We start from the raw sequence: 26,194 nt of genomic DNA on the forward strand, positions 1-26,194 counted from the left end.
AAAAGTTAGGAAAATGTAGACAGGGTCGATAATTTGTACATGAAAGTGTCTAACAGAATTTAAACTGTGAGAACTCATATTTAGTAGGACCCATTGATTACGAAATAATATTCTCCCTGTGAACAATATTCCAGGTGCCTATTCGTTGTCTATTCGTGACTGGGATGACATGAAAGGAGATCATGTCAAACACTATAAGATCCGGAAACTTGACAATGGCGGGTATTATATAACAACAAGAGCCCAATTCGAAACCCTACAGCAGCTCGTTCATCATTATTCAGGTATGACTGCTCTCAATACCGCAGTACTATACATAAAACTGTGACTACTTATAGGTTGTAAGTCTTTTTACGGTCTTTAGGCCAGTAGGACAGCTTTATGCTTCTAGTCCAATATTTATGGTGATTCCCATGAAACTGTTCTCAGCTTTCACCATGAAGCATATGACGTTTCTGTCGGCTGGTGACTCATTCACTCAGCTAGGGATATAATCTGTTCCAGGGCAGTGGAAACATAATATATGTTTTATAGTTTTACCAGCCTTTGTATGATACCCTGGGTCATGTCAGGATTCTTGAGTCCTGCAATCCTCTAATGTGTTGAACCAGATGTTTCCAGGAGGCAGATATTTCATAATGCTAATCTGTTTTGCTGCTCATTTCAGAGCTTTAGAGCAGGAAATGTGTTCCGCTATCTTTTCTATATTGCCAATTTTGTAAATTAAATGTCCTTCTGGTTTCACATTTATGTTACCTCTCATTATTTTTTCACTCTCCCACCCTTCTTTTTCTTCTTGGCTTCTGCTCAAGGTTTATCAACGAACAGATTTATAGGACACACTCATAAAAAGCAAGGAACAGTATGCTGAATATGTAGTCTTTTTCTGCCATTATTTATGTGGAAAAACACTGCAAAAACAAAATGCTAAAAATGCTTAAAAGAATGGATCTATTCATTTCTATGTATAAACGACTTGTAGTTCCTATTTTCAGGCTTTTGAGCTTCTTTTAACACGATTCAGGCTTTTAAAAGAACTGACATATCCATTCTTCAAGCATTTTCCACTACAAGTCAATGGCTAAAAATGATGTCTGGAAGACACCACATCAGGGTTTTTTTTGGTAATTTTTCTAGTGTTTCCGCTAAAGTGTTGTTTCAATGGTTAATGAAGTTCAAAAACTGTCCAGAAAGTGCTGGAAAAAAAACTGCAAAAAACCCCTGAAAGAAATGCTCATAAAACAGCCAGAAAGCACTATCAAAGATGCTTGAGGCTTACAAAACTCCAGAGAAAAGAAGAGTTTCCAGAAAAAATTAGAGACAGGGTTAACAAAAGGCTGGAAAAGTAAGTGGTGCTAATGAAAAATAGCTGGAGGTGAATTTTGTACTAAGTCACAGGATTGTGTATAAAAGGATCATATTAGAGAGGCAGAGTCTCTCAGAAGCAAAGATGGTCAGAGGTTCACCAATCTGTGAACAGTGGTGTCTAATAATTGTGTAACAGTTAAAAATTAAATTCTTTAATGTAAAATTGCAAAGACTTAAACAAAGGAAAGGTCTTAAAAAGACTCTCAAAAGACGCATCATGTTTCTTAAAATGGATGCCTGCATACGTCACAGAGTGAACTATTTTGCCATCAATGTTCGATATATTTGTGACAACAAAGAAATTGTTACCAAGACACTGGCAGTAAAAGATACTAAAGCTCATCACAGCATCCAGTTTCTCCAGGCCTTAGTGGAAAAAGTTCTGCAAGATTACGAACTCAAAAAAGAACAGGTTCTTGCTATTGTAACGGACAATGCTTCAAACATGATAAGTACAATTAAGCTGATGAATGAGAGTAATGAACAACAGCTAGAGGAACATTTAGGATTCAGTATGTTTGAGATGGAAGGCCACAGTGCTGTTCATGTAACTGAGGAACAAACAGATATTACTACAGAAGAACAGCAAAATTATATTGTAGAAATAGATGATCTTGTTGAAGCTGCTTCAAAACACTTTCCTATTCATCACATGCGCTGTGTTGTGCACATGCTGCAATAAGAGATAGTCTGCAAGAGGGACATGCTGGAAATCTGATTGGAAAAGTGAGGAAATTGGTTATTGCCGCCAGAATCCCTAAAATTGATTCCATCTTGAAGAGACGTGCTGGGAAAGGGGCAATTGTCGATCATGCCACTCGGTGGGGCAGCACTTATTTAATAATTGATCGATTACTTGAAATAAAACCATTTCTTATAGATATGGCGAACCCTCAGGTAACCCTAAATGAAGGTCAATGGACAGAGGTGGCTGAATTGAAGGAATTGCTTTTTCACCCATTTACCGTGACTAAAAAATTACAAGCTGAGGATTTAACTCCTGGCATTTTCATAAGGGAGTGGGAGAACTTGCTATTTTGCCGGTCCCAAAGAGGAGGTTTAATCACAGATGGCATTTCTGCTTCAATGAAACGGAGAGAGACACAGCTATTGGAAAATAAGTTTTTTCTGGCAACTGTTTATGTGGACTCAAGTCATCGGATATTGCTTGATGATCAACAGCTTACTAAAGGAAAAGAAGCTTTGACTGAGGTAGCAGTTAGGATGAGTGGCCTACAGGAGGACTGCCAGGCGCAAGAGGACTTGGGTCCTGACATTGCTACTGCTGTCATATCTTCATCCTCATCAGATGAGGAGTTTGATTTTGACAAGTATTTGGATGACATGGAGCAGGCAAAGCGTTGCCGCAAGGAAAAAGATTTCACTCCGTCTCCTATAGCAAGCAGATTGACCATATTTCAGCAAAATGTTTCACTTGCTCTCAAAGAGATAGAAAAATTTAACCGTTCATCAAAACTGAGGCAATTCCTTTATACCCGGAAATTGTTAGAGATGTTGCCCATGTGGTTACGGCTTTGCCTCCAACCCAAGTTAGTGTAGAGAGGTTGTTTTCTAGCCTTAAAATTATTAGGTCAGATTTGAGGTCATCTATGAAGAAGGATCTGATGGAGGCAATTCTATTTCTTAGAGCAAGTTCATAGACTGCACAAATGTTATTTAGTATGTTTTTGTTGAAAACTGTTTTTTGCCACTTACATAGTTTATTACATAATGTGTATATATATATTGTGGGGATGTGACTCGCTTAGGTGCAGCGGGAGACAAATATGAGACAGGTTCTTCAACAGTGCTTGCGGTTTATTCACGTCATAAACGCACAAGGCAGCGTAACACCAAAAAGTAGCCTTTAGCTCAGGCAAAATAACACAAAATGTCCGTGGTTGTAGACTCAGAGCAGGAGTCTCAGCACACATGGGAGGCTTAGTCCTCCCCACATACAGCTCCCTGATTCAGGAGCAGGCCACATTATAAGGCTGTAGCCACACCCACGAACTTAGCAGCTGACTGGTCACCTGACTGTGACCTCACCACAGGTCCTTCAAACAACAACAATAATAATATCTGGTACGCTTTACTTATGCCTTACATTATAGAGACAAGCCATTTATGAGGCACATATCTCCCATCGATTACACGACCCTTAGCCCTGCCACATACCTCCCCCCTCTGCCTAAAGCCGTGGGGCTTGGCACTTTCACCTACCAGGCAAGGGATTCTGGAGAGGGCATCGGCATTCCCATGTAGCTTCCCGGCCCTATGCTCTACATGGAAGCTGAAGTCTTGTAGGGCTAAGAACCAGCGGGTGACCCTAGCATTCTTGCCCTTTGTTTCCCTCATCCACCTGAGTGGGGCATGGTCGGATATTAACCTAAACTTCCGTCCCACCAGGTAGTACCGTAATGTGTCCACTGCCCATTTTATGGCCAAACACTCCTTCTCTACAACTGAGTAATTTCTCTCACAAGAAGTCAACTTCCTACTCAAGTAGAGAACAGGATGCTCCTCCCCACGTATCTCTTGGGAGAGGACTGCTCCTACCCCGACATCTGAGGCATCTGTCTGGAGGACAAATTCACGTTTAAAGTCTGGGGCCACCAAAACGGGTTGCTTGCAAAGAGCTCCCTTCATTTCTTGGAAGGCTGACTCTGCTTCTTCGGACCAGCTGACCATTACTGACTTTGTCCCCTTAAGCAGATCAGTTAGAGGGGCAGCCATTGTGGCGAAGTTTGGGATGAACCTCCTGTAATATCCCACAATCCCCAGGAAGGCTTTAACTTGCTTCTTTGACAGAGGTCTCGGCCATGTTTAAATTGCCTCCACTTTATTGATTTGGGATTTGATCTCGCCACGCCCTACTACATATCCAAGGTACTTGGCTTCTTCTCTCCCCAAGGCACACTTCTTCGGGTTTATTGTAAACCCCGCCTCTCTTAGAGCGTCAAACACTGCTTGGACCTTTTCCAGGTGAGTCTCCCAGTCTGGGGTAAAGATGACGATATCATCCAGATATGCGGCAGCATATAGCTTATGAGGCGCAAGGATTCTATCCATCGCCCTCTGGAAGGTTGCCGGAGCTCCCTGTAGGCCAAACGGCATCCGGACATACTGGAAGCACCCGTCTGGTGTGGAGAATGCCGTCTTCTCCTTGGCTTCCTGTGCCATGGGAATCTGCCAATATCCCTTTGTCAGATCCAAAGTGGTTATGTACCTGGCCGGTCCAAGTCTCTCGATGAGCTCATCAACGCGTGGCATGGGATAAGCGTCGAACTTGGAGACCTCATTCAGCTTTCGGTAATCGTTGCAGAACCTCCATTCACCATCAGGTTTTGGGACCAGGACAATCGGGCTCGACCAGCCGCTCTTGGATTCCTCAATGACCCCGAGCTTCAACATACGCTGCACCTCCTTGGAGATTACCTCTCGCCGGGCCTCAGGAATACGATAGGGTTTCACGTTCACCCGCACATGTGGCTCGGTCAGAATTTCGTGCTCCACCACCTTCGTGCACCCCGGCAATTCTGAAAACAGGTCGCTGTTTTTCTGGAGTAACTCCCGGCACTGCTGTTTCTGGGCCTTCGATAGAGTCTCCGCTATGGTAACGGCTCCAACCTCCCCTTTTAGGTTGCCCAGCAAGCACGGAGTTACCGCTGGCTCTCTATCTTGCCATGGCTTGATAAGGTTAACATGGTAAACCTGGTATGGCTTCCGTCTTCCGGGTTGGTGGATCTTGTAGTTTACATCTCCCAGCTTCTCCACCACCTCATATGGCCCTTGCCACTTGGCCAAGAACTTACTTTCCACCGTCGGGATTAGCACGAGAACTCGGTCTCCCGGATTGAACTGCCTCACTCTGGCTGACAGGTTGTAGACCCTGGCCTGAGCCTCTTGTGCCTGGCGGAGATGTTCTTTAACAATGGGCATCACCTTCGCAACCCTCTGCTGCATCAGTGCCACATGCTCAATGACGCTTCTGTGGGGCGTGACTTCGGCTTCCCAGGTTTCATTGGCTATATCTAGGAGACCTCGCGGATGCCGGCCGTACAGAAGCTCGAAGGGGGAGAACCCCGTGGAGGCCTGGGGAACTTCACGGATAGAAAATAGCAAATACGGTAAGAGACAATCCCAGTCTCTACCATCTTCCTCTATGACTTTTCTCAGCATGCTCTTCAGGGTCTTGTTAAACCTCTCAACAAGGCCATCTGACTGCGGATGGTACACTGAAGTCCTCAACTGGGAAATTTGCAAGACTCTGCACAATTCTCTCATCACCTTGCTCATAAAAGGTGTCCCCTGGTCGGTCAGGATCTCCTTCGGCAAACCCGTCCGGGAAAACACATGGACCAGCTCACGGGCTATACTCTTCGCGGAGGAGTTTCTCAGGGGAATGGCCTCAGGATAGCGTGTGGCATAGTCCAGGATGACTAATATATACTGATGGCCCCGAGCTGATTTAACTAAGGGACCGACCAAGTCCATGGCAATTCTCTCAAATGGCACTTCAATAATGGGCAGTGGCACAAGAGGGTTCCGAAAATGAGATGTGGGGGCCGTCAACTGACATGTCGGGCAGGACCTGCAATAGTTTACTATTTCCCGGTGACACCCAGGCCAATAGAACCTCTGTACAATCCGTTCCTGGGTTTTTTCCACCCCCAGGTGTCCCCCCAAGATGTGTGAATGGGCCATGTCCAACACTTTTCGTCTATAGGGGCATGGTACTATTAACTGCTCTGCCACCTCCTCCCTTATTTTCGTGACCCGGTACAACAATTCCCCACTCAACATAAAATGGGGAAACCTTGTGTCTGCTCCCGGCTCTTGTGCAACCCCATTAATGACGGTGACATTGTTAAAGGCTTCCCTTAGTGTGGGGTCCCTATGTTGGGCAGTCCCAAAATTCTCCCAGGCCACCCCTATCTCCGGGATGTCATGTACAGGGGACCCTTCCTCTTCATCCCCCACAAGGACACATAAAGGAAACTCGTCTGCGTCTGGTGGTGGCGCTACCTCAGTGGGGTGGATTGGTTCCCTGCTCTTGCTAGCACACTCAGAACCCATCCCCCACAGATCCCAAAACAGACAGAAATCCCGGCCAATAATTATGGGATGCAACAAGTCTCGAACAACGCCAACTTCATGCGACTCGGTGCCATTTCAATCTTCACCCTAGCCATAGGGTAGTCCTTGGCATCGCCATGTATGCACCGAACACCAATCTTTTTACCCGGGAGTATGTTTAGAGGAAAACTGGCCCTCACAAGGGTCACCAAGCTCCCGGAGTCCAGAAGCGCCATTACTGCTCGACCGTTCACCTTCACGGGACACGCTTGTGGCCCCTTGTTAGGTAGCGAGTTCACACTGCAAGCTGGATATGCGTAGTATGAACTACGGCGTCCCATGCTGCAGTCCATCTGCTCGGTGGTCTGGGGACAACGGGCCGCTATATGTCCTGGCCCATGACACTTCCAGCAAATAACACCCGAGGGGACCTTGGGCACCGCCTCCCCCGCCCCTTTTGACCTTGGACGCACCACCCCTTTTTGTGACTCCGCCCCCTGCTGGGACCCCCAATACGGAATGGGCTGCTTCCCCAAGGAACCTTCCATCCCCTGGTATCTCTCGACCAGCCCAACCAGTTCATCAGCATTTTGGGGATCACCCTGGGCAACCCAAGTTTGTAGAGGTCTCGGCAGGGAATGCACAAGCCAATCCATCACAACTCGCTCTACCATCTGTGCAGGGGAAGCCGACTCTGGCTGCAGCCATTTCTGGACCAGGTGCAACAGGTCAAACATTTGGGAGCGCGGGGGTTTGTCCCGGTGATAGGCCCAACGATGAACTCTCTGTGCCCTGGTAGTCATTGTTACCCCCAAGCGTGCGAGAATTTCCGATTTTAATTTGGGATACTCTCTGGCATCTTGTACCGTCAGGTCAAAGTACGCCTTCTGGGGCTCCCCCGTTAGGTATGGGGCCAGTACCTCCGCCCACCGCTCTGGCTGAAGTTTTTCCCTCTCAGCCACCCTTTCAAACACCGTCAGGAAGGCCTCAACATCATCCTCAGGGGTCATTTTTTGTAACGCGCGTCTTACCGCCTTCTCGACGTCGGTGGCATCAGCCCGACCTGGGGTTGGGGCGCTCGTCCTGCCCTCCTGGATGGCGGTTGCCAGTGGCTGCATCTGCTGCTGTTGTTCCTGCTGGCTCTGCTGGAACTGCTGCCGCTGCTCTTGCTGGCTTTGCTGGATCTGCTGTAACAACAGCTTGTTGATTTCCTGCTGCAGAGCCTGGGACTGGACCAGGTGTTTCAGCAGGTCCTCCATGATTCCAGGCAGTGCTTGTTGCCCCGCTGCAAACTTCACCCAGGACATGCAGCAACTGTCTCAAGTCTCTGCTGGGACCGCTGCCCGCACGTGTACCACCAATTGTGGGGATGTGACTCGCTTAGGTGCAGCGGGAGACAAATATGAGACAGGTTCTTCAACAGTGCCTGCGGCTTATTCACGTCATAAACGCACAAGGCAGCGTAACACCAAAAAGTAACCTTTAGCTCAGGCAAAATAACACAAAATGTCCGTGGTTGTAGACTCAGAGCAGGAGTCTCAGCACACATGGGAGGCTTAGTCCTCCCCACACACAGCCCTCTGGTTCAGGAGCAGGCCACATTATAAGGCTGTAGACACACCCACGAACCCAGCAGCTGACTGGTCACCTGACTGTGACCTCACCACAGGTCCTTCAAACAACAACAATAATATCTGGTACGCTTTACTTATGCCTTACATTATAGAGACAAGCCATTTATGAGGCACATATCTCCCATCGATTACACGACCCTTAGCCCTGCTACAATATATATATATATATATATATATATATATATATATATATATATATATATATATGTAATCGATATTACATAGTGTATTACATATTTACAATTTATTACAGTTTTTTTGTGTTCTAAAGTTGTATTCCAATAAATATATATTATGTTCTGTCTAAATATCTTGATTATTGGATCATAAAAGTGATTAAATGTCTGATGTTCACATTCTACTACAATAAATTTTTCACTTAAATATAAGCAATATATGTAGGAGTTGGAGTCGGAGTCGTGGAGTCGGAGTTGGAGTCGGAGTCTGAGTCGCAGGTTTGGCTTACCGACTCCACAGCCCTGATGCCAACAGTCAATACTGGATGCTCATGTTCAATGGGCTGTCAGGCCACACTACAGACATGATTTGGTCTTGCAAATATTGCTAAATGAAGAGATCAGGTTCAGAGTCATAATGTAGAGGGCGTAAATGGAAAAGAGATTATAAAGTGTGTTAGACCTCCGTAAAAAGATATGTGTATTGTAACCTTAAAACTGTGGATGAATGAGAACTAATCTGCCTGTGATAGCACATTCCAGACAGATGGTGTAGCATGGGTAAAGTCATCAGCAACAGGAATATTGAGAAACTTTATTTTTGATTGTTTGGGGAATAAAGAGCCCAGGGTAAGGTGGTAGACAGATGAGGGAAGGTTAAGGATGTAAAGTGCTGTGGAAAGATTTATGGTGAGTGTGGTAAGTCTAAAATGTATTTTAAAATGCTTAGGCCTGTTTCACACTTATGTTTTTCCTGTGCGTTGGCAGCCGCTAAAATGGCAGATAACGGATCCGTGGGCGATGAAACACCAACGGAAGCCTCCGGACCGTTGGTGCGCCAGGATCCGCCGATCTCGTAATTTTAAAGGAACCGCGGCTGAAAAGAAAAAATGACTACCGGCAATGTAGCGGTAGCCGGCAGAGGAGGCGAGATCTCGGGCGATGTCGCAGTAGCGGGCAGAGGAGGCGAGATCTCGGGCGATGTCACGGTAGCGGGCAGAGGAGGCGAGATCTCGGGCGATGTGGCGGTAGCAGGCAGAAGATGCGAGATCTCGGGCGATGTCGCGGTGAGTGGAGGAGAGAGAGAGAATCCAGCCAGCAGCGAGACTGGATTCAGGGTTAAACATGTAGCAAAAGTCCAAAATGCGGATCCGGACACCAAAAAAACGTTGCATTGTCCGTTCGGTGATCTCGGCGGACGCCAAAATTTTGGCAGATCTGCACAAATATACGGATGCAACGGACGATCGTCAGACAAAATCCACCGATAATGAAAGTCAATGGGGAAAAAAACGGATCCGCCAAGAAAAATGGCGGATCCGTTTTTCTGCAAACCGGCGGATTTTGACTGATGGTGACAAACGGAAGTGTGAAACAGGCCTTAGACAACCATTGCAGACACTGGCATAGGTTGGAGGGATCGGTCCAGTGGTCAGACAAAATGTGATCCTGGCAACTGTATTCAAGCAAGAGTGGAGAGGAGAGAGTTTTGGTAGATCATCACATTCTTGATCATGTACCAAGGATTCGCAACTTGTATATTGAAATTTCACAAATCGTCAATCTTATCCCATCTTACCGAGAATCACACAAGTGTGAGTATCAATTAATTATAATGTTAATTAAGCTATGGTCACACGTTCAGTATTTGGTCAGTATTTTACCTCAGTATCTGTAAGCCAAAACCAGGAGCGGAATAGTCAGAGGAAAAGTGTAATATTAACACGTCACCACTTCTGTATTTATCACCCCCTCCTGGCTTTGGCTTACAAATACTGAGGTAAAATACTGACCAAATAATGATAGTGTGAATGTAACCTTATGTGGATCCTTGTAAATTTGCCCTTTTGCTTTCGGCTGTCACCTTATGTCATATATTTCTTTCTTGAGATATCATGTCTTGCTTCAGTTCTGTGTGTCATGTTGTTTCTTTCCTCTGCCTTCTTCTTGTTTCATGCCTCTCAGAGAGAGCTGCTGGTCTGTGTTGCCGCTTGGTAGTACCCTGCCATAAAGGAATGCCAAGGCTTACTGACCTGTCTGTCAAAACCAAAGATGTCTGGGAAATCCCAAGAGAATCCCTCCAGCTGATCAAGAGGCTGGGCAATGGGCAGTTTGGGGAAGTATGGATGGGTACGCTGTCAAAATCTTTACTTCAAGTGACTCGCTCCTGTGTGGAGCAACAGGAAAGATGGAAAGTGAAGCAAAAGGGGAACTTTTTAAAGTGCAGTTTTGTTAAGTCTATATCTATTGCCTGTCAAGATAAATTGGTATACAGCACCTTCCATCTTTCTTACCGCATGCTCTAGGTTTAATTGTTTTCATTAATTTCCTTTTCTGTAGAAAAAGCTGATGGTTTGTGTTATAATTTAACATTGATTGCACCGAATTATGTCCCACAAACTGTTGGATTGGCTAAGGATGCATGGGAAGTGTCACGGAGCACAATACTTCTGCAGCAGAAGCTCGGTCAGGGCTGTTTCGCTGAAGTTTGGTATGGTAAGGTGCACCAATTGCTTTATTTAGGGGATATTACCTTTCAAGCAAAATTTAAAAAATGGTACCTCTACAAGGTTTTCTTAAAATCCTCGTATGCTTGCCTATATACTTGCACGTTTGGCTCAGTCTAGCAGACATGTTTATTTCGGGGGTGATTAGGAAATAAGCCAGACAGACCCCTCATTGTAGCATCTAGCATATCACATCCTTCTTTGCTCCTACCCATCTCGGGGGGAGCTGATTGGTCCCTATGCAAATTAGATCGTTGGTAGATTTTGTCTAATGTGTATGGGCACTTTTGTATTAATGCGACTATCCCGATTTTTACAAAATGAAGAGAAGGTAATTAAACATTAATAGCTACCAAGCAAATACTCATTTAAATGCAACAACGTATTCTCAGGGAGATCTGTTTCCAGCCACAGATCTGGACAGCTAGTTTACATATTAACAAAAATGTGGATTTCTATGGAATAAACCTTCAGTATTATTATTATTTATTTTTAAAGCACCTCTTATTCCATGGTGCTGTACATGAGAAACTGTGCAACATTACAAGTATTGTGCTCTTGTGCATGAATTGTGCATTATAACTCCACAGAGTGACTGCGAATAATCGTTTCAGCCTTAAAGGGAACCTGTCAGCAGGATTGTGCACAGTAACCTACAGACAGTGTCAGGTCGGCGCCATTATACTGATTAAAATGATACCTGGTGATGAAATCCGTCCTGTGGTTGTTGTTTAATCTGTGAATTTGAACAAAGAAAGTTGTCACTCATCGAAAGCTTCAGAAATCATAATCCTTTATTTAGACAAGGACATCAGGAGGAGCGGTGGACAGGAGGTGTGCGGGAGAGTTAAAAGCTGGACGATGGCAACTTGCACTTCTACAGGTCCAATGTTGCAGAGCGAAACAGCGATCGTCCAAACACCACATAAAGACCCCTCACAGGCCGCCCTGAGGCACGAGAATCTCATTAACTGAAAACTGAAAATAAAGATTAAACAACAACCACAAGACTGATTTCATCACCACAGGTATCATTTACAAATCTCAGGAGATGAGATTTCAGCGCTGAAATCTCATCTCCCGAGATTTCAGTGCCGAGATCTCCATCTGCGCTTGCGCGGCGGCCATTTTCCAGGAAGCAATCCACCGCGCAGACAAGAAAATGAGGATGGAACGGCAGAGTCCCCTTACACAGGACGGACAGAGCGCGGCGGCAAGCATCGGGGGACAGAGCGTGGCGGCGGCAAGCACCGGACACCCGCACAGATAAGTTATATCCGCATTGTAAGACGCACCCCTATTTCGGCCCCAGATTTGGGGGAAAAAAAGTGCGTCTTACAAAGCGGAAAATACGGTAATTGGTATAACAGCACCGACCTGACAATGTCTGTAGGTTACTGTGCACAATCCTGCTGACAGGTTCGCTTTAATGAACTCAAGTCTCTTGATAAATATTCCATGTTTTTAAGGTTGGATTCACACACAGCATATTTTGTGCAGAAATGTATGAAACTATCCCATTCATCTAAATAAAATTTGCAGAAATTCTTGTTCTCGTCATCAAAGCAAACTTATTCACATGATCGATTCACAGACATTTCTGTAACAGCATATGCTTCATGTGAATTTACCCTAATACTAACAATAATTGCTGTGTGAATTTGCATGTATATAATTGCATGCATGTAGGCTGCTGTAAGTTTAAATATGCTGCATTACCATCTGGACATAGACATAATTGCAATATGAAGATTCTGGAGCATTTTTCAGTTGCTTTAGTATGGTTGTAACTCTCCACTTCTTTAGTTTAGATCTTTAGATGCTCTGATTTTTGCCATAGACATACTTTAATAGAAACAAACCACTATGTATGGACAATCAAAAATATAAAGACAATGGGACTGGAATATATATTTTAAAAAAAAATTTTTGTTCTTTAATGAGTTCAATTCAGGCAATCATAAAAATAGTGTAAAAGCAAGTGCCAATGGCAAACCAAAAAAATTATACAATCACAATATACATATATATGATCATTCATACGGACTGTCTAATAAAATGTATCGCAATATAATATAATATATCTCCATGTCACACACAGATATCAATAAAGGATTAAGTGTATAAAATATAAACAATATATAAGCTAGAAAATATATCAAATTACCACATACCACAGCAGAATAATTCTATCCACAATTGGGTTATAAACTAGTATATAAATCCATATTAGTAATATGCCATAGTAGTGAATAGAACTGTAACACAGTGTGTGACCATATCATGATACTCAAACTATGTGAGCCAATGTAAATATAACATACCCGTAGTGTGGAGACAGCCTCAAGGTATTGCCCGGCACTCCCCGACGCGCGTTTCGGAACCTGCGTCCTTCGTCACACCCCCCTGACGAAGGACGCAGGTTCCGAAACGCGCGTCGGGGAGTGCCGGGCAATACCTTGAGGCTGTCTCCACACTACGGGTATGTTATATTTACATTGTCTCACATAGTTTGAGTATCATGATATGGTCACACACTGTGTTACAGGTCTATTCACTACTATGGCATATTACTAATATGGATTTATATACTAGTTTATAACCCAATTGTGGATAGAATTATTCTGCTGTGGTATGTGGTAATTTGATATATTTTCTAGCTTATATATTGTTTATATTTTATACACTTAATCCTTTATTGATATCTGTGTGTGACATGGAGATATATTATATTATATTGCGATACATTTTATTAGACAGTCCGTATGAATGATCATATATATGTATATTGTGATTGTATAATTTTTTTGGTTTGCCATTGGCACTTGCTTTTACACTATTTTTATGATTGCCTGAATTGAACTCATTAAAGAATAAAAAAAAATTTTTAAAATATATATTCCAGTCCCATTGTCTTTATATTTTTGATTGTCCATACATAGTGGTTTGTTTCTATTACAGTACTGAATGGTTTCCATTCAAATCTATGACATACAAGGAATAATTTAATATGTACATTATTTGATTTCATTATTGTCATTATATGAAGATTGATATAATATTGTATTATTTTCCTACTGTGGTGTCTATTTTGTTACTAATCACCATAGACATACTTGTAGAATTGTTGCCTGTGATTTCCTTTAGTGATCTATTGGAAACTGTTGTATATACACAAGCTCTGATTAGACAAGGTGAACATTTTGAAAAAAGTTGGTGATGCAACATTTGATTTATGCCAGCGCTCCCATTCAAGAGGTTGTCCACTACTTTATCACTAATAACCTATCCTTAGGATAAGTCATAAATGTCTCATCAGTCAGGGTCCAACACCCAGAATTCCTGCCGATCAGCTGTCACTGATAGCGGTGGCCGCCAGTCGGAAATGTTCTAGCGCGGAGCTGCTCTGTCTTCTGATAGTGGTCACGGCCGGGTACTGCATATCCACCTCCTATGGATTTGAATAGGAGGCAGATGTGCAGTACCCAGCCACGGCCACTATCAGAAGCAGGAGAAGCTCCGCAGTTGAGCATTTCCGACTGGCGGCCACCACTATCAGTGACAGCTGATCAGCGGGTGTGCTGGGTGTCAGACCCCGACCGATATGGATAGGTTATCAGTGATAAAGTAGTGGAAACCTCTTTAAGCTTTGTAGCTTTAGAGCACTTTGGGATCTGGGCAATGTTCCAACACATTCCAAAGTGATTCAAAACATCAGAAAATGAATAAAGCGACTGATAATATGGTTAATATCAGCAATCTTGTGGATCTGAAAGAGGGTTAGTATCATTATCCAGAGGAAAAAGGGTTGCTGATGCTTACTCTCTGTTAATATTATAAACCCCTAGTGATAATTGCCAGCATCTTTTGTTGTCTATTCCTGAGAATGGAAAAATGACTTCATTAATGGAGCTTATTTATGCCAAGGAAACACTGCAAAAAATGACTCCTTTTTGGTTTTTTGGTGGTAGTCTTCTCATAGCAAATCCAATTTTAATTGCACATCTGTGTTACAGTGCAGGCTAACTAATGAGGAATATGTCACGTAGTTCTATTGAAAGACAATGCGTCCAGATGCTAATGTTAGAGCTCTATGCATGTATATCAGTGTACATCAATAGGTCCATATATTTATGTCACAAGCTTTGCTGTCTGACAAATTTGATCGTACAGTCATTTGTTGCATATTACTGCATGCAGGTACATGGAATGGAAACACCAAGGTGGCAATAAAGACTCTGAAGCCAGGTACCATGTCTCCGGAGTCTTTCCTAGAAGAGGCCCAAATCATGAAGAAGCTGAAACATGATAAGCTGGTGCAGCTCTATGCAGTGGTGTCAGAGGAACCTATCTACATTGTCACTGAGTACATGAGCAAAGGTCAGGACTTCTTCCCAAGTGTCTCTATGTTCATGTATGTCTGTCAATAGTAATGTACATATACACAAATGTTACGGAACTTATAAACGCCTAAGAACTCAGGAAAACGGCAGTGAATTCTTTATTTTTTCTGGGGTGTTTTCTGTCATTTTTTAAAACCAAAAAATAAATCAAAGCACCAAACTGCCTGCATTGAACCTAGCATAATGGTGAGGTTTGATAAGAAATAGTGTTGTTCCTATGGCTAAAAGAATGCTAGCTTTCCCGATTCCAACGCTAGACATGATAAACTGACAGCTATCTTCTGGGAAAACTATGACAGCTGTCTTCAGCCCTTTTCCAAACTGAGATATGTAAAAAGGCCAACCTTAAGCAACTACTGCATTCATAGCGAGAAGATAAGACCTGTAATACTCCTTATTTAGTGTGCCGTACACTGTAGTTCAAAGAGCACCTAGTAAAGTTTTTCTTCTCTAAAATACATTTTGCCAGCCAAAATGTGTAATAGGATATTCAAGTTTCCATAAGATGCTCTATCTCAGATACTTTACATCCATTTTTTTAGGGGTGTACAAAGATTGGTGAAGTATAATGCCCCTAAATCTTTTTGCTCATCTTTTACGTATTCATGTGCCAGAAAATTTAATCTGCACTTCCTATTTACGCCACAATTTTGTGCAAATTTTTTTCTTAAAAATGAATCTGGCAGTCTGAAAGATGTCCCTCCCCCTTAACCCCTTCATGACCCAGCTTATTTTGACCTTAATGACCTGGCCATTTTTTGCAATTCTGACCAATGTCCCTTTATGAGGTAATAACTCAGGAACGCTTCAATGCATCCTAGCGATTCCGAGACTGTTTTTTCGTGACATATTGGGCTTCATGATAGTGGTAAATTTAGGTCGATAATTTTTGTGTTTATTTGTGAAAAAAATGGAAATTTGGCGAAAATTTTGCAATTTTCAAGTTTTGAATTTTTATTCTGTTAAACCAGAGAGTTATGTGACACAAAATAGTTAATAAATAACATTTCCCACATGTCTACTTTACATCAGCACAATTTTGGAAACAACATTTTTTTTCGTTAGGAAGTTATAAGGGTTAAAAGTTGACCAGACCAGCAATTTCTCATTTTTACAACATAATTTACAAAACCATTTTTTTTAGGGACCACCTCACATTTGAGGTCACTTTGAGGGGTCTATATGGCAGAAAATACCCAAAAGTGTCACCATTCTAAAAACTGCACCCCTCAAGCTACTCAAAACTACATTCAAGAAGATTATTAACCCTTCAGGTGCTTCACAGGAACTAAAGCAACATGGAATGAAAAAATGGACATTTTAATTTTTCCAACCAAAATTTTCTTTTAGCATCAGTTTTTTCATTTTCACATGGGTAACAGGATAAAATGTATCCTAAAATTTGTTGGGCAATTTCACCTGAGTACACCGATACCTCATATGTGGTCATAAACCACTATTTGGGCGCACGGCAGGGCTCAGAAGGCAAGGAGCGCCATTTTACTTTTTGAATGTAAAATATGCTGGAATATTTAGCGGTTGCCATGTCGCGTTTGGAGAGTTGCTGTGTGCCTAAACATTGGAGCTCCCCCACAAGTGACCCCATTTTGGAAACTAGACCCTCCAAGGAACTTATCTAGATGCATAGTATGCACTTTGAACCCCCAGGTGCTTCACAAATTGATCTGTAAAAAAAAAAGTACTTTTTTTTTCACAAAAATTTTATTTAGCCTCAGTTTTTTCATTTTCACATGGGCAACAGGATAAAATGGATCCTAAAATTTGTTGGGCAATTTCTCCTGAATACATCGATACTTCATATGTCGTCATAAACCACTGTTTGGGCGCACGACAGGGTCCGTAAGTGAAGGAGCGTCATTTGACTTTTTGAATGGAAAATTAGCTCCAATTGTTAGCGGACACCATGTCGTGTTTGCAGAGCCCCTGTGTGCGTAAACTTTGGAGCTCCCCCACAAATGACCCCATTTTGGAAACTAGACCCCCTAAGGAACTTATCTAGATGCATAGTGAGCACTTTGAACCCCCAGGTGCTACACAGAAGTTTATAACGCAGAGCCGTTAAAAATATTTTTTTCCCTCAAAAAATAAATTTTTAGCCTATTTTTTATTTTCACAAAGGTAACAGGATAAATTGGACCCCAAAAGTTGTTGTCCAGTGTGTCCTGAGTAAGCTGGTACCCCATAAGTGGGGGGGGACCACTGTTTGGGCACACGTTGGGGCTCGGAAGGGAAGTAGTGACGCTTTGAAATGAAGACTTGATGGAATGGTCTGTGGGCGTCATGTTACATTTGCAGAGCCCCTGATGTACCAAAACAGTGCAAACTCCCCACAAATGACCCCATTTTGGAAACTATATCACCTAAGGAACTAATCTAGATGTGAGGTGAGCACTTTGAACCCCCAAGTGCTTCACAGAAGTTTATAACGCAGAGCTGTGAAAATAAAAAAAATATTTTTTTTTCCTCAAAAAGTGATTTTTAGCCCACTATTTTTTATTTTCACAAGGGTAACAGGATAAATTGGACCCCAAAAGTTGTTGTCCAGTTTGTCCTGAGTACGCTGGTACCCCATATATGTGGGGGGACCACTGTTTGGGCACACGTTGGGGCTCGGAAGGGAAGTAGTGACGCTTTGAAATGAAGACTTGATGGAATGGTCTGTGGGCGTCATGTTACATTTGCAGAGCCCCTGATGTACCTAAACAGTGGAAACCCCCCACAAGTGACCCCATTTTGGAAACTAGACCCCCCAAGGAACTTATCTAGATGTGTGGTGAGCACGTTGAACCCCCAAGTGCTTCACAGAAGTTTATAACGCAGAACCGTGAAAATAAAAAATCTTTTTTTTCCACAAAAATAATTATTTTAGCCCCCATTTTTTTATTTTCCCAAGGGTAACAGGAGAAATTAGACCCCCAAAGTTGTTGTGCAATTTTTCCTGAGCACGCTGATACCCCATAAGTGGGGGTACACCACTGTTTGGGCACACGTCGGGGCTCGAAATGGAGGGAGCACCGTTTGACTTTTTGAACGCAAAATTGGCTGGAATAAATGGTGGCTCCATGTTGCGTCTGGAGACCCCCTGACATGCCTAAACAGTGGAAACCCCTCAATTCTATATCCAACCCTAACCCCAAACACACCCCTAACCCTAATCCAAACCCTAATCATAACCCTAACCACAACCCTAATCCCAACACACCCCTAACGAAATCCCAACTCTAACCCTAACCACAAGCCTAACCGTAATCCCAACCCCAACCCAACCCTAATCCCAATTCCAACCCTAACCCTAAGTCCAACCCTAACCCTAAGTCCAACCCTAACCCTAAGACCAACCCTAACCCTAAGACCAACCCTAACCCTTAGTCCAACCCTAACCCTTAGTCCAACCCTAACCCTTAGTCCAACCCTAGCCCTAATTCCAACCCTAGCCCTAACCCTAGCCCTGGACCTAACCCTAATGGAAAAAAAAAAAAATATTTTATTATTTGTCCCTACCTTTGGGGGTGATAAGGGGGGCGGTGATTTACTTTTTTTTTATTTTGATCACTATGAAAGTTTAACATAGTGATCAAAATAAATGAATGAATCTGCAGCCTTGCAGATTCGATTCGGCGCACTGCGCATGTGCCCCCATGACGCTGGACGGCTGGACACCGGGACGGATAGCGGGAGGTCGGAGGCACAAAGGAGGGTGAGAGTGGGTGATCGGAGGGCTGGGGGGTGGAGGGAAGGCGGGGGGCAGATTATGACGGCGGCTGCCGATCGGTACCGTCAGACGGTGGCGGCAGCCGATCGGTGCCGTCAGTCGGTGTGGGGGGGGGTCGGGTCTCGGTGTCCAGCCATGTCCGATGCTATTTCAGCATCGGCCATGGCTGGATTGTAATATTTCACCATTTTTCATTGGTGAAATATTACAATCGCTCTGATTGGCAGTTTCACTTTTAACAGCCAATCAGAGCGATCGTAGGCACGTGGGGGCTAAGCCACACCCCCAGGTGTTAACTCTGAAGGGTCCTTTGTGTGCGGGTCGGGTGACCTTTCAGTGACCCCGTTCACCCGACCCGCAGGGGGGCTATTTATAGCATGACGCCTACGTAGGCGTCATAGGTCGTTTGGGCACTGCTTTTCATGACGCCTACGTAGGCGTCTTAGGTCGTGAAGGGGTTAAACACCTTTCATTTTCCAGGTTACTTGGCTGGGAATGTGCAAAACTATAAAAGTCGCACTTTTTTTAGCAAAATGTATGACTTTTTGTGAAGGCACATATCTGATAGTAAATCATTGTGGTTTTCTTCAAATATGTAATAATGCATAATTCCAGTTGTTTGTTCCGTAACAACCTATATCCTGATAATCTAAAATAAAATCTTTGATAAATCCTACATTTAGTATACAGGTAGCATATATTTAAAGGGGTTATCTGTGACTTAGGTTTTTTCATATTGGGCTAAGCACTTACATGCAGGTAGTTGCTAACTACCTGCTTGTTCTGACCTGCAGTCATCTGTTCCAGTTCCTGGACCTATCCTGCAAGCCATTCTTTTTCTTCTTTCGATGACCTCACGTCAACATAGAAGCTTCTTCTCTTCCACTCTGCTCTGTGGACAGGGCATAACTGCTGATATCATGCTGATCGAGAGTCGGCTCTCCACTGCCTAGTTGTTGGGAGCCAGCATTCAATCAACATGCCGACAGACAAAGCGGAAGGAAGGGGCTGCTCTGTTGTCTTGAAGTCAGAAGGAGGAGCGCCACTGCCTGAGTCGGGAGAGATCTCTGCAGGGCAGAATAGGCACGTTGATAGCAACCACCTGTTGGTAAGTTCTTGGCCCAACAAAAACCCTAAGTACCATATGAATATTTAGTTAAAAATTAAAACTCTCCCTAAACAATACTTTCCATTATTACTATGGACAACACCTTACAATGTGTAATGCATTTGTATCCCTGCTTCCTCCTGTTACTAGGCCTCTATAAATCCAATAATCCCTTTCTCATGCAGGAAGTCTGCTAGAGTTTCTCAAAGATGGAGAAGGACGAGCCCTGAAATTGCCAAACTTAGTTGATATGGCTGCCCAGGTAATCCTTTCTTTCTTCATTAATGCTGTGTGAATTCAACCAATAATATAGAATTTATTGATCCAATTTCTTGATTTGGCAGGTTGCGGCTGGGATGGCATATATTGAACGCATGAATTACATACACAGAGACTTACGGTCTGCAAATATTTTGGTTGGAAATGGTCTAATTTGCAAAATTGCAGATTTCGGGCTTGCTCGATTAATTGAAGACAATGAATACACAGCGAGGCAAGGTAAGTGGATTTTCTTTGATCTCACTTGTGAAGGGAATAGAAAATGAAAAGAACAGATCAGTAAGGACGGCACAAGTAAAGTACATATTTGCACTGCAGCTAGCCACACACAGGCTAATTCTGATGATTCAGTGACTGGATTATTTCATACCTTGGCTCCATACCTGGGCTTGCGCGTGAGATGAGAAGCCAGATCATGTTTAATTTCATTTACCATGGTACAATGAACGCAAAATATCTTCTTAACACATTTCCCGTTGTGCCTGATAATTTCCTTGACCTGCGGGGAATCATTAGCTGATATGAGAAAATATTCAGGTAGATAGCCAGCATAGCACCACATATAGACTTTGAAGCAACTGTGGACAGTAATGGTTAATCAAAATGTGATATTAAAGAGGTACTAGACCCAGCCTGTATGTTCTCTATCTTTGCAGTCCAGACATAAACTGTCTACAGAGCCATTTTATTCTGAAGGGTGGCTGACTATAGTGAAGAAGTCTTGAAACCATTTGGTGCCACCATCCATCAGACTGTATTTACTTTATTACTGACTTTGACACATTTTACACCTATCTCCACAGTCTTGTAAAGTAGTACAATATTGTGCTATTAAATGATGTGCATGTCTGCCAGCTAGGAAATGCGAAAAGGAAATGTGCCTAAGGTCGGTTTCACATTCGCGCTTTTGAGCGCAGCGACGGCCTGCGCACGGCCGCCGCTAAGCACCGCCCCCTGCCCCGCCTCCACCAGTATCTCCGCCTCCGGGCGCATGACGTTGCATGCGTCATGCGTCCCCTATCTTCATCACAGAGGGCGCAGGCCGTGCGCAGTCTGCGCACAGTCTGCGTTTGGCGGCGCATGCGTCCTTTTGACGGTGCGCCGAGCACAACCAAAATGCAACAGGTTGCGTTTGGCGCTGCTTGGCTCACCGTCAAAAGGACGCATGCGCCGCCAAACGCAGACTGTGCGCAGACTGCGCACGGCCTGCGCCCTCTGTGATGAAGATAGGGGACGCATGACGCATGCAACATCATGCGCCCGGAGGCGGAGATACTGGTGGAGGCGGGGCTTAGCGGCGGCCGTGCGCAGGCCGTCGCTGCGCTCAAAAGCGCGAATGTGAAACCGGCCTAAGGCCTTATTCACATGTTTGTTTTGTGACAGTTATTCCTCCTTTTATTGGCTTGTTTTCCACTGTCTCTCCATCAATAACATCACTGTTTTATCATCAGGAGCTTATCACTAGAGGGACTAGTTGTCTTGTGCCATGTAGTCTTCCTGCTCTGTGTAGCTACGCCCCCACTACTGATTGGCCACTTTTTGAACATGTCCAGTGTACACAGAAAGCTGCCAATCAGTGGTGTGGGCGGAGTTATACAAAGCTCAGCATTTAAAGAACCGATAAAGCTTCTGCAGATAAAACAGGGACTTTATCAAAACTGCACCAAGAAGACTAGTAAGTGACACATTGCTGGAATCAGGGTCTCTGTTTTTACATTATGCTGTTTTCAGATGTGGTAGCAAATCCTGGTGACACATTCCCTTTAATTTAATGGTTGTGAGTTTGGTCCTCAAATCAGACCAGACTAGAACAAACCTCCTCCTTTTATGTGACTATTGGTGCACAAAATAGAACAGACTTGTGCAATGGATAGCACATGCACGACAAATACTGACAAATGGAAAAATATATTCAGCCATGTGCTCCTTTCAGAAGATTACATTATATGCAAGTAAATCATAGAAGCCTTCTTTGTGCCTATTTGACCTATACACCGAATATCGATCATGTAAAATAATAATGCCATGAGGGCCACATTCATACACTCAGTATTTGGTCAGTATTTTACATCAGTATTTGTAAGCCAAAGAGCTTAAAATATGACTTTTAATCATAACATTTAAAATGAAAAAATCATAATAATAAAACAAAATGGGGAAGAAGAAGGGAAGTGGAAGATTAGGACATCTTTCTGTCGAGCTCAATGACCCTCTTTAAACTAATATCATTCTTGGTGCCCTCTTAGAAAATAATCCCCATATTCCCCTGTATAAAGTAGCAATGGCCAAAGTGCCCCTTTTATAGTAATGCCTCTTTTGTTTGCGTAATAATGCTCCTTCTGTGCCTCTATTATAAATAGTAATGCCAGAGTGCCCAATATCAGGTAATATTGTCCTGTCCTGAACCCCTTGTTATAAAAATAATAATGTGCCAAGTGACCTCTTAACTAATAATGCTCCCGAGGTCTGCCTCTTAACAATTGATAATGTTCCAAGTTCCCCCAAAAAGTATTAATTCCTCCAGAATGCACCTTAACAATTAATAATATACCATGTGCCGCTGTAATTATTAGTGCTCTTGGAGTAACAAAGTAAAGTCTCCTTTTCTTGTCCAATCACAGATTGATCGATGTGGTGACATTATCATGCCGCCTGCGCTGGCACAGTGATGTCATATGTATGCCCCTGTCATCCTGTAGGCTGTGGAATTGAGCAACCTATGGCCTACAAGACATAGCGTGGTAGAGTAGGGAACCTACTGTTCTTTTCTCTGCCAGGTGTATAGTTGTCCAGTGAACCCCAACATTTGAGAGTGGCATTCACGTCACCACCAAGCTACGAGCCAAGGCTTGATGACTCCTACAAAAAGTGATCCATTAACCCCTTAACGACCGCCGATATGCCTTTTAACGGCGGCAGTTAAGGGTATTTAAACCATAACGCCACTGTTTAACGGCGCTGATGAATAAGGGTATAGCGCCCCCCCCAGAGTTGGAATTTCTCCGGGGTCTCGGCTACCAGGGGTAGCCGAGACCCCAGAGAACATGATTCAGGTTGTTTTTTACCGGCCCTGGTGTTGCGATCACCATTTATAACGACGACCCCCCCCAAAAAAAAAAAAATAGTCAGATTTCCCATTTAATTTCTCTCTCCTCTGATGTTATCGCACATCAGAGGAGAGAGAAATAGGGTCCCCAGGTACCTCCGTTGTCCCTGCAACCCCCCATGAAGTCCCCCGGGCCGCCGGCGTCTTCTTCCGGGAGAAAATGGCGGGCCCAGTGCACTCGCCGAGATCTGCCAGTCGGCACCCGGCAACAATAGGACATTTTTCCAATTAGTTAATTTTGATCACTGTGATAGACCCTATCACAGAGATCAAAATAAAAAAATAGTAAATCAAACCCCCCTTTATCACCCCCTTAGTTAGCTAAAAATAATAAAATTAAAAAAATGTATTTATTTACATTTTTCCATTAGGGTTAGAGTTGGGCTAAAGTTAGGGTTAGGGTTGGGCTAAAGTGAGGGTTAGGGTTGGGCTAGAGTTAGAGTTGGGGCTAGGGTGAGGGTTGGGGCTAAAGTTAGGTTTGGGGCTAAAGTTAGGGTTGGGATAAAGTTAGGGTTGGGGTTGTGGTTAGGGTTGGGATTACGGTTAGAGTTGGGATTAGAGTTAGGGGTGTGTTAGGTTTGTGGTTAGGGTTAGGGTTGGAATTAGGGTTAGGGGTGTGTTGTGTTTAGGTTTATGGTTAGGGTCGGGATTAGGGTTAGGGGTGTGTTGTGGTTAGGGTTGGAGTTAGCATTGAGGGGGTTTCCACTGTTTAGGTACATCAGGGGGTCTCCAAACGCGACATGGTGCCACAATGGATCCCAGCCAATTTTGCGTTCAAAAAGTCAAACGGTGCTCCCTCCCTTTTCAGCCCTGCCACGCACACAAACAGTGGTTTACCCCCACATATGGGGTATCGGCTTACTCAGGAGAAATTGCACTATAAATTTTGTGGTCCATTTTCTCCTGATACCCTTGTGAAAATAAAAAAATGGTTCCAAAGTAAATTTTTTGTGAAAAAAGTAAAATGTTCATTTTTTCCTTCCACATTGCTTTAGTTCTCGTGAAGCACCTGAAGGGTTAATAAACTCCTTGAATGTGGTTTTGCGTACCTTTAGGGGTTCAGTTTTTAGAATGCTGTCACTTTTGGGTATTTTCTGTTATATTCACCCCCCAAACTCACTTCAAATGTGAGGTGGTCCCTAAAATAAATGGTTTTGTCAATTTTGTTGGTAAAATGAGAAATGGCTGGTCAAATTTAACCCTTATAACATCCTTTATGATTCCAAAGTTGTGGTGATGTAAAGTTGACATGTGGGAAATGTTATTTATTTTTACAATTTTGTGTGACACCACTCTCTGATTTAAGGGCACAAAAATTAAAAGTGTGAAAATTGCAAAATTTTCAACATTTTTGCCAAATTTCCGTATTTTATAAATCAACGCAAGTTATATAGAAGAAATTTTACCACTAACATAAAGTACAATACGTCACTAAGAAACAAACTCAGAATCAGTGGGATACGTTGAAGCGTTCCAGAGCTATAACCTCATAAAGCAACAGCGGTCAGAATTGTAAAAATTGGCTTGGTCATTAAGTACCAAATTGGCTCTGTCACTAAGGATTTAACCGCTTCCCGACCGCCCACAGTAGATAAACGTTGGCGCTTGCTGGGCTTTGTGCAGCGCCGACGTTTATCTACTGTCGGCGGTTTTGTGCCCCCCCGGGACCCCCCTTACAACGCGGGGATCCCGGTGCACAATGCATGCTGGGACCCCCGACGACATCGAGACCTGATTGGTTCAGGTCCTGATGACGTCAGCGTCACAGCAGCCAATGGGAGCGATCGCTGGGAAAGCTGCTTGTTTCCCGGCGATCTCCCTCATTGTAACGCGGCTTCTCCCTCTGATCTCACTGACATGATCAGAGGTGAAGCAGCGTTACTGTGTGACTAGATCGCTGCCTGGCACAGCTGATCGCTGCCTGGCACAGCTGTGCCAGGCAGCGATCTTGTCACACAGTAACGCTGCTTCTCCTCTGATCATCTGTCAGTGTGAGATCAGAGGAGAAGTGGCGTTACTATGAGTCAGATCGCATTGCAGCGATCTTGTCACAAAAATAAAAAAAAGTAAAGAAAAAAAAAAGAAAAAAGCAGGTACACAGGTTAGGGCTAGGGCTAGGGTTAGGGCTAGGGTTAGGGTTAGGGCTAGGGTTAGGGCTAGGGCTAGGGTTAGGGCTAGGGTTAGGGCTAGGGCTGGGATTAAGGTTATGGGTGTGTTGGTGTTAGGTTTGTGGTTAGGGTTATGGTTAGGGCTGAGATTAGGGTTAGGGGTGTGTTGGGGTTAGGGTTGGAATTAGAATTGGGGGTTTCCACTGTTTAGGTACATCAGGGGCTCTGTAAATGCAATATGACGCCCGCAGACCATTCCATCAAAGTCTGCATTTCAGAACGTCACTACTTCCCTTCCGAGCCCTACCGTGAGCCCAAACAGTAGTTTTCTCCCACATATGGGGTACCAGCGTACTCAGGACAAATTGGACAACAACTCTTAGGGTCCAATTTCTCCTGTTACCCTTGTGAAAATAAAAATTGGGGGCTAAAAGATCATTTTTGTGGAAAAAAAATGATTTTTTTATTTTCACGCCTCTACATTATAAACTTTACTGAAACACTTGGGGGTTCAAAGTGCTCACCACACATCTAGATAAGTTCCTTGGGGGGTCTAGTTTCCAAAATGGGGTCACTTGTGGGGGGTTTCCACTGTTTAGGTACATCAGGGGCTCTGCAAACGCACATGACACCCGCAGACCATTCCATCAAAGTCTGCATTTCAGAACGTCACTACTTCCCTTCCGAGCCCCA

The 26,194-nt window shown here is 43.7% G+C and overlaps 1 protein-coding gene across 4 annotated transcripts in view; it reads left to right on the forward strand.

Moving 5' to 3' along the window:
• FYN (FYN proto-oncogene, Src family tyrosine kinase) overlaps positions 1–26,194 on the forward strand; it is a 292,152-nt gene that overhangs the window by 204,439 nt on the left and 61,519 nt on the right. For 3 of the 4 annotated variants that reach the window (XM_073575992.1, XM_073575991.1, XM_073575993.1), the window contains 5 exons: positions 135–284; positions 10,223–10,387; positions 14,965–15,144; positions 20,194–20,270; positions 20,353–20,506. In XM_073575992.1, the coding sequence (XP_073432093.1) occupies positions 135–284; positions 10,223–10,387; positions 14,965–15,144; positions 20,194–20,270; positions 20,353–20,506 (726 nt within the window). Of the gene's footprint in view, positions 1–134; positions 285–10,222; positions 10,388–10,597; positions 10,754–14,964; positions 15,145–20,193; positions 20,271–20,352; positions 20,507–26,194 lie in introns of all 4 variants that reach the window. The other variant, XM_073575994.1, reaches the window with a different exon arrangement.

This window comes from Dendrobates tinctorius, unplaced genomic scaffold, assembly GCF_039654945.1.
Source record: "Dendrobates tinctorius isolate UK_male_01 unplaced genomic scaffold, ASM3965494v1 ptg000046l, whole genome shotgun sequence".
Lineage (NCBI taxonomy): Eukaryota > Metazoa > Chordata > Amphibia > Anura > Dendrobatidae > Dendrobates > Dendrobates tinctorius.